General features: G+C 34.6%; 1 protein-coding gene across 1 annotated transcript in view; it reads left to right on the forward strand.

Moving 5' to 3' along the window:
* COBLL1 (cordon-bleu WH2 repeat protein like 1) overlaps window positions 1-9,752 on the forward strand; it is a 150,074-nt gene extending 140,322 nt beyond the window's left edge. The window contains exon 16 of the mRNA XM_016152472.2: window positions 2,775-9,752. Coding sequence (XP_016007958.2) covers window positions 2,775-2,780 — 6 coding nt within the window. The 3' untranslated portion in view covers window positions 2,781-9,752. The remainder of the gene's footprint in view (window positions 1-2,774) is intronic.
* Window positions 9,753-10,015: the final 263 nt, after the last annotated feature.

A 10,015-nucleotide genomic window follows, 5' to 3' on the forward strand; every position in this document is an offset into this window, starting at 1 on the left:
TCTCCAGAGGTAACTTACCAATGTTAATATTTGTATTTATATGTAATATTATTTATAGATTTGTTTGGGCTTTTGTGTTTTTTTATAGAGCTTTGTTGTTACTCTTGTTTTTAGTATTAAAGTCACACTAATACTATTTAGCAAGTTGCCTTTTATACCAGCATGTTCTAGAAAAGACTTTTTTTTTTTTTTGCGCACACAGATCCACCCTATCATATTTCAGTTTCCCATTCTCCTATTGTTTCTTATTGTGGTATACAGTTCAGGCTAGAGTCAAGACACCTGGATTCAAATCATAGATCTGCTACTTACAGATCATTGGATCTTAAGCAAATTACTTATTTTCTCTGTGCCTCATTTCACCTCTGAAAAATTGAATTAATAATACATCTACCTTATGGGGGTGGTTATAAGGAGTAAATGAATTTTAAGAGTTTGGCAAACAATTCTTTTTTAAAAGCTATCTATTTTTAATACTGTAAGTGAAGAAGTATTATTTATCTAATATACTCTCCATCATTCTGAAGAGTGACCCTCCCCCTCACTTTAAAGCCAGATTTGCCCTCAGCCACGAGGGATGACAACAGAATCCACACTCTGCCACTGGATCTGAGCCCTTGATGAGACTGGTCTTTTTCCTGAGACCTAAAGTTGCTTGTACAATTGACCTTTGAACAGCACAGGGTCAGGGGTACTGGTCCCCAGCACAGTCAAAAAACTGCCTGTCTCTTTTGACTCTCGTCAAACTAAACTGCTGTTGACCAGAAGCCTTATTGATTACATAAACAGTCGATTAACACATGGTTTGCATGTTATATGTATTATATACTATAGTCTTTAAAAAGAGAAAAGAATGTTGTGAAAAACCATGAGGAGGAGAAAATACATTTGTAGCGCTGTTTGTATGTATTGAAAAAATATTGGTATAGGCGGATTCATGCAGTTCAAATTCATAGGTCAACTGTAATTAAAACTGTATGTGAAACTGAAAGTCCCAGTTGATACAATTTTTTGTCTAATGCCAGTTCATTTTCTGTCCACTACTAGTAGAGACATATACAAAAAAGGCTAAGAATCAAACTCATCATTTTTATACTTTATTGCCTTTGATAAATGACTTAAAAGAAAAGACAACTTGCAATGAGAGGTCACAATGAAGATTCCATGGACAGTGAGTTTTTTTTCCCTCTGGAATTATTTTTGATGTACAGATAACTCATATTTATTGGGTGCTTTAGAGTTTACACAGAATTTTTGTTATTTGATCCACATATAGAACAATAAAATACACAAAGAGATTGCTACTTTACAAAGGTCACACAACCAGATAACTGGCAGAAGCCCAAATGTGATTTCCAGTCTGCTCTTTCCAATGGCCAAATTTTGCAAATGATGAAGAAAATGGTGCTAGATTACAAGGGACACCAAAATAGTAACCTACTTATCCTGGATTTTCAGTTGGTCTTCCTTTTCTTTTAAATGTTACAACTTTCCTTCAAGTTTTCACCCTTAACACCTCAGACACTTCATATGGATCGATATATTTTGTTTATGGCAAGAAAAAATGCCACCATGTGCTTCCTCAAAAGAACTTTTCTGACAGGTATTTCGAGAGGAATTGTGAAACATTCTGGTAATTTGTGTAGAACTGTTGGCATTTCTGCTTCACAAACTGGAGAAATTCATTTGGAAGTCTTGCAAATTACTCATCTCGGAAAAGAAAAAGTGCTACAATTCCAAACAAATTTAGTTTTCAAAACAAGCAATTTCTTTAGTTCCCAATTAATTCTTTTATTCACGTGCACTCCTTGTGCTAGATTATTGCGACAGCCCCAATTCTTTACTTCACCTGCATTCATACCTCTGGCCATGTGACTTTGCTCATGTTTCACTAAAGAGACAGAGCCCATTTCTCCACTCGCAGAAGCAGGTTTTGTGACTAATAGAATGAGGTAAAAATGATTCTGTACCTGAAATGTTGCTGTGAGAAAAATATCTCTGAGCTGGTTGAATGAATGGTCCTTAGAAGAAGATTAGAGATGCACAGAGCAGAGCTCCCAACTGAGGCCAGGCTAGAGCACTCGACAGACCCTCAGACTTGAGCAAGTCCAGCCATGATAAACAGGCCCACATACCCACCTCTAGCTGACACCAATGTGTAACCAATAAATGCTGCCCTCTAGTTATGCCATCAAGTTTTCGTGGTTGGTTGTTATACAGCATTAGTGTGGCAATAGACTTGATACAACTCTTATTCACATATGACTCCACCCTAATAACAAATTCATTCAATCTGGATTTACATACCCTATTTCCCCCAGAGCCCCACAGACTATTTGTTAAATCCAACACAAGTATACCACAGACACTCTGTCTAGCTTCCAACCAGCTCAAAACAATTCTAACTTAATTCCTTAATATTTGTGGTGTAGGAATAGTTTCTCTCACTTTCTCTATCTTCTCTCATATTGTCTCCAGACCTGGGAGCATGAGAGCTCAGATATCAGAGTTTTATGGCCCCCTCGGAAGCTCTTTGGACTTGTCCATTTTATAGCATTGCCAGATAAAGTGCAGGATGCCCACTTAAATTTGAATTTTAGATAAACAATAAATTACTTTTAGTATAAGTATGTCCCATGCAATATTTGAGCATATTTATACTAAATAATTAATCATTTATCTGAAATTCAAATTCAACTAAACATTTTTTGTGTGTTTTGTTTTGTTTTTTCCCTAAATCTGGCAACTCTACTATTTCACTGAAAATCTAAAAGGAGTAAATGGAAGCAAGAAGAAGCATTCACCATGTGCGGAAGAAAAGAGAGCAAGCCCAGGCCCAGCTAAGAAACCGAGACGTTTCATTACAGAAAAGACAGCTTGAGCTTTGGTCTCTGATAATCCCTCATCAGAAAAACCTTCATGTAATGAATGGGGAAAGGTTCATTGAAGAATTCACAGTGAAGAACCATTTGGATGACTTCTGTTGGTGGGTTTTAGCTATCTACAAGTCATTGGGAAATAATATACTTATGAAATCATGCTAATGGCCTTATTAACCTCAGCAATTGTTAAATTTAATAAGAAGTATGTGGGTTATAATTACACATAGTTTTTAACTTTTCTGTATGTTCAAAATTATTCATAATAAAGTTAGGAATAAATTATTGAAAGACTCCTGTTATAGCAACCACCTGCACTATACTCATGTAGACAGGGAGAGACTTAATTTGTGGCTATTTGTTTCCCTTCCACCAATTAAGAATTTTAGGCAAGTCAGGAGAAATGATGTAATACAAGTATCAACCTGCAAAAGAAACTTGCTATTAGCAAAGTTTATTGAATGGATTTATGATTCAATCTTAACTAAAAATAATATACTCCAAGACCTGATTGAACACAGCAATATTTGTAAGATGGAGAAATAAGGAAAATTAAATCTCCTCTGCTAGATAACCTTTGGGTAGGTTTTATCATCCCATTTTACACATGAGGCTCAGAGCAGTTAAGGAACTCACCAATGATGGTGCTGAGGTTGAAGAAGGATATTTAATTTCATGACCTTCATTTTTTCTACTATGCTGCCATTTTCCAGTCTTAAATTTGTACTTCAATAATCAATCTTCAAAAGTTTTTGTTTTTGTTTTTTTGTTTGTCTGATTTTGGTTCTTTGGGTTTGTTTCTTTGTTTCTTTGTTTGTTTTGCATTGAGTATCTCTTCTTATAGGGCGAATCCCTAGCCTTTGTAACCTGATCTCAATTGCTAGATCTTGGGAAAAATCAAAATGCAGTGACCAAGATTTCTGACACCAGTTATCCTGCCATTTTGAAACATGAAGGATAGATGTTAATCTCTACAAGGCATTGTGATACATTACTAGTAAATATTAATTGAGCATCTCACAGAACTGTGCTAGATGCTTTAGAAGAGTATGGCCCCTGCTCTTGAGGAGTTTACAATATAAGCCATGCCTTTCCCCAGTGACTTTACATATCATCTCTACCATTTTTGAAGTTTCTTAAATTAATAAGTCAGTTCGAGGTCTCTTTTTTTTGTTGTTCCATCAGTTAAGATGTGTATTTTTTACCAATATCATACTGTTTTCATCACTATAACTTTATAATAAGCCTTTACATATAGAAGCAAAGTCATTTTTTTTGTTGTTCTTTTTCAGACATGTCTTTGCTATTCTGGGCTCTATTGTCTTCTATATAAATTTTAGAATAAACTTGTTACGTTCCCAACACATGAATGGGAATTTTACATGCAAGTTCATATTTCTAGCTAATAAGCATGAAGAATAGCTCAGCTTCATTGGTAATCAAGGGAATGCAAATCAAGACCACAAGGAGATATACCATTTGAATCTACCAAAAAAAATTCAGAAATTTAATAATACTAGGTTTTGGAAAAAATATGGATCAACAGAATCTCATACACTACTGTATAGTAGAAATTGGTACAAATACGTTGGAAAATAGAATGGAATCATATAATATTTAACATTTGCATATAATCTTTTTCCTCTCTAGATCCAGTCTCCAACCTTCTCTACCCTCCTCTAAGTTCTTAGAAGCTTACCTTTATAGACTTTATCAATGGTCTCCCTGGGCTGTTGGTTCTGCTTGGGCTCAGCCAATGAGAGACCCTGGAAAAAACATTGGAGAGAACAGTTAATGGAGGTCAGGGTTTTTAGTGAGATTAGCTTACTCTCTTGTCATGCTGTTGACTGAGTTCTACTGAATCAACTTTGTGAGGTAATGCTCTCCTATAGCTGCACTGCCCCCATTAGGTTCCAGTAATTGCACCCTTCTCTTCAGGGATAGGGATGGTTATGGCTTCCTGCCCTTGCTAGTCTTAGCATGCTTCACTGTCCTGTAATTGCTCTTTTATTAAACTTTCCTCAGTTACACAATTTGATCTTGTTCCTGCCAGGACCCTTACTGGTACAACCTAAAACTCAACAATTTCACTCTTAGGCACATACCCAAGAAAAACCAAAGCAGGAATGCTTTCCATGAGGCATGTTCAAGAATGTTTGCAATACACTTTGCACACTTTAGTAATAGGGAGAAAAAAAAAAAAAAGGAAAGAAACAACCCCAAACCCAATTCTGATATAATTGTCCAACATAATATTATACAAAACTGAAAATTAATTATAACCACATGCAACAATATAGATGAATTTTAGTAACCAAATCTTAAGGGGAAAAAAAAAATTGATACAAGCCAAGGAAGACGAAATATAGCATAATAACCTTTTTATAAAATTAGCTATTATTTATATACATTTATATCCAAAACTTTTAAAAAGTGAAGCATGATAAACACCGAATTTAGGAAAGTGGTGACCTCTGAGAATGAGGAAGAAACATTGGATTAGGGTAGGTAAGGAACACATGAGAAAATTATTAGTAATATTTTATTATTCTATATTATGAATTAGATGGTGGATTCAGGGGTTAAAAGTAATTAATAAATTGGTCAAATAAAAATAAATATATAATTGATTGCTGCTAAAAATAAAAAGTGAGTTTAGAGGTCTGAAATTCCAGGTTAAGAATTTCAATTCTAAATAATCTGAACCTTTTGAGCAGAAAGGTGACATAATTGTAAATAAATTAATCTTTTCCACCAGAAGTGGAAAAGGCAGAAAATCCCTTGCCAAATCCAAATGTAAGCTGATGGAGTTCTGGTCTTAGAGTCTAAGTGGCCCTGGAAGAGACTTAGAAGGAAAGGGAAACAGGGCTAAGAACTGATAATGTTCTTGGTGGAAATACAAAATGCAAAAATAAGAGAGAACTGAAACATGAAGCCAAGAGTTAATAATCTGAGACAGACTTTCCATAACAACTTTTGAAACTATCATTTTAAATTATTTTTTAAGGTGATATGAAGAATTGTAAAACCATTTGACGCTATCTCTATAGTGGCTAAATTTATGCTAAATAATATTAAATGTCTCCATTTTGGGGCTCTTCCCAGTCCTTTTTGTTTACTGGGAATTGAATATAAGAGTAAAACTGACAATCCAAATCACAGTTGGTTTTTTAGCTACTTCTAGATCAGTTATATCTATGTAGCTGAGAAGAATTATCCATTTGGGTTGGTTCTTTTTATATTTTTGTTTGTTTGTTTTTTATAGCAGGAGCAGTACCATTAAAAGATATAAAGGGACCTCTCAGCTAAAAAGGTTAAGGAAGCCCAATTCCAAATTATAGTATAAATAAATAGTCACTGCCTGATGTCAATTAATCTTAAATTTAGAATATACTTCTATAACCAACATTTCTCTGAAATATTTAAATGGTACTCTATTTTCTGCATTTGATAAAAACAAAAAATTTTATTAGTGAATTTAATTCTGTGGGTTGAGTTGTTAGTCCCAATACTCTATTTATATAATTATTTTTCAAGTTTATTTTCTATTTTTATCTTGTCCTTCAACTGCAGTGTAGTTCAGGGCTGCCTATTTTTAGTGCACTCAAGTACCACACAGTGGAAATGCTTTCACACTTCACTATATAACTATGACAGTCCTGGACTGCATCTTCCCTTGTAGCAGGCAGCTTGTACTTATGTTATGTGTCTTCCAATTTAAAGGGTGAGTCCAATGTTTCCTATTCACCTGTTATAAAGAATATCTATGTTACTGCAAGAAGAAAGAAAAGCAATAAAATATTTTGATTCCCCCTGGATTTTAGAAGAGACCTCAAACATTTCATCTAAAAATAAGACATTTAATACAAGTCCAGAGATAAAGTAAATAATTTTTTGTAACCCTGGGACTTTTGGTTTACTCTTTGTCCAGCCTCAGTTTTGAGAATCCTAATGTGAAAATCATTTTTTTTTAAGGAAAAAAATTCAGAGAATAAACTTGACTAGTTGAAGATTCTTTGACAGCTTTCTTTTCTTTTTTAAATTCTCGTTTAGAGGAACTGTTTGTAGAACAAGCTGACATTCATTTAAATATGAATTTAAAATCTGCCTCAAACATCTTTGATATCAGAATGGGGGCCAAAATGACAAGTGTGTTTACGGATACCCAGTTGATATTTTTGCAGATGATCCAATTCCACTAACTTCTAGACGGCTGAGAAGTGAGATCAGAAGAAAAGAAATGAATATGTAATTATGACGTGATGCTGTGAAGTAAGATAACAGTGGCTGTGTAAATGGAAATGTATGTTTCCTCCTCCTTAGCCATCAGGCTGTCAATGCCATCTGTCGCATAATGTGAGGAACAACTGAGTTCCTCTTCAACAAACATTGGCAGTTGGTCTTTTCATTTCTTCCCATAATACTTGTCTTTATCAGTACAAAGGTCTCTGGAGCATTTCTGCTTTAAGGAATGCAGCAAAACAAAATTAAGATTGCTTTCTTGAAAACTTAAGTGGTCATAAAGAAATAAGAAAAATGAAAAATAAAGTATTCCAAGGACGTCTTCCCAGCACAATGTTTCTGATGTGAAATTCCACTTGCTACTCGCTTGGAAGGGTATGATTTACCCTAGAAATACCAATGATTTTGATACTCAGTCACCAGGGTGTGGAATAGCAAAGTGAAGCATGATTTCACTTGGTTGCAACAGAAAAAATGACACATGAACATTAGAGACATATTACATCCAGGCTATAGTATTCACACTATACCTCCCTTAGCACTTAATGTAGTGTAGTTTAAAAGTTATTCATCCAATTATGTATTTAATGACTGACTATTCCCTCTCTCATAACCTTTATATTCTCTATGAAGACAGAACCATATCTATCTTGTTTATTCTCCATCGGTAGTCCATAATACATAATAATAGCAGCTAATATTAATTTTCCCTTACCATATGATCTTTTAAATGCCTCATTGGTAAGTCACTGAATCTATAACAATAGGTATTATTACCTCCATCTTGCAAATGAGGAAACTGAGGCACCAATTACCCAAGATCACATATCTAGTAAATATAAATATTTAGTAACTAGTAAGTAGAAAGCCAGAATATAAACCCAAATACTCTGACTTCAGAGTCTTCATTCTTCTATATTGCCTGTCGTATTTGGCATGCAATACAAGTATCTGATAAAAGAACGAATGAGCGATTTAGTAAATTACTTTTTTTTTTTTTTAGCTTGGCTAAGTGAGAAATAGATCATTTGACTTTTTCTTCTACTCTCTCATGAGGGATATTGATCCACTTCCCTACAAATGTTGTAAGATAGTAGAGGCAGTCAACAGTATTGATAGCATAATAATGTGACAATGGCCAAGCTTCAGTTTTAATAAAATTATTGCAGAATTCCTTCACTTTCTAAAGAGACATCAAGGAAACTTTTGTTATTCACATTAAATTTGCTCAAAGTTATCTTCACTTCCATTTAAACATAATCTGCCATAGATACATATAAATATATTAGAAAGCATAAAATTCTTTCATAGTACTTCTAAAAGTGGCTTACACATTTAGAAATTCCTATAAATGAATTCATTTATTGGTTTTAAAAACATTAAGCACCCACTTTGTAAAATGCTATGGCTTCTAATCAATTTCCTACCTCTCTCCAAGGTCTTTCATTATCCCTTCTATAAAGGAGAATATTTCTGAATGGTCACTTTCTCAGTATTTGTATTTATTGTATATTTTAAGCTTTACTTCATTATTACTTGTCTACCTTTTAATAGATTGCCACAAAGAAACACAAATTTCACTGTTTTATAAATAATAAAATTCTCTAATCATTAGAAATATTAGATATGTATACCAACAAATACATTTGCTTGTTCTAAAATTCTATCTCATGATAAAATTACAGTAATGTTTAAGTGAGGAGAGATTTCATTGCTTTTGCTACCAGTTTCATTTGAGTGCATAGGGTCTGAGTTGAAGCAGTGTGGTTTGCAGAGAGCTGGGTTCTAGTGCTGGTGAGGCCACCAATTTACCAGGAGATCTTCTCTAAATCAACTAATTTCTCAGAGCCTTAATTTCTTCATTAGCAATATAAAGCTTGTCTCTCCAAAAAAAACATATTTTAATGAATCATCACACCGGTACTGTGAATTTAATATTAACATGGTTTAAAGTAGCCATTTTTAAGGGGGAGGGTGAACCATCCTTTCTGGAAATCTAGATTCCATCTAAGTGATACTGTTTGTCTATGAAGAAATAGAATGAGCTATGGCAAAGTGACTTGTGTAAATGAACTCATTCGGGAAGCACCGAGGGGACAGAGACTTGTCATTGCCAAGTAAGTCACATTTAAATTCCCTCAAGCCTTGAGAAATAATGTGAGGGAAAGTGCAAAAATAGCACAGTCATTCCTTTGGACCAAGTTGACTCCTGGGCCTCCTGAGAGTGCCACAGCTGTGTATTCATCTGTATGCAAAGAGAAATAATAAGAATCATCTATTTTTGGCACATGGCACTTTTCTATATACCAGTGTGCTCATCTATCAATACATTTTATGCTGAGCCTTTCGATAAACAAAGATCGACCACACACACTGCCTTGTACACCTACTGAAGATCCTTTTCCCCTCTGCAATAGGAAAATTGCAAGAGCGCACAGCCTCACTAAACCAACCAGAATGAAACTAGAGGCAGCTGTATCTGATTGAAACCATGGAGAGAATTGAGATTGACAGAGTTGCAGGGCTAGGAGGTTAATGAGTCCATAGTCCTGCCTCCAGGCAGAACTGTCCTGAACCATTCCAGGCAAATGACAGCTCAGCCTCTTAGGGAAAAAAAAAAAAAAAAAAAAACAATTATAACATGCTTTGGTAACATATTCCATTGTCTAAATGTCCTTATCCTCGTAAAGTTCTGAAAGCCATGTAAGTCCACACTCTTCTCTGTTTAATCTCCATGTCGACAGATATATAGAAAAATAAATCGACAAACATCAAAGACAATGAGAGTCTTACAGATGGGTCACTGAACTGCTTATCATCACCTTCCCAAGGACCTCAGAGGAGAGAATAATTAGCAAGTCTGTGGACCGTTACAAAAATATTATGTATGGGTC

The sequence above is a fragment of the Rousettus aegyptiacus genome, unplaced genomic scaffold (assembly GCF_014176215.1).
Source record: "Rousettus aegyptiacus isolate mRouAeg1 unplaced genomic scaffold, mRouAeg1.p scaffold_m13_p_2, whole genome shotgun sequence".
Taxonomy (NCBI): Eukaryota; Metazoa; Chordata; class Mammalia; order Chiroptera; family Pteropodidae; genus Rousettus; species Rousettus aegyptiacus.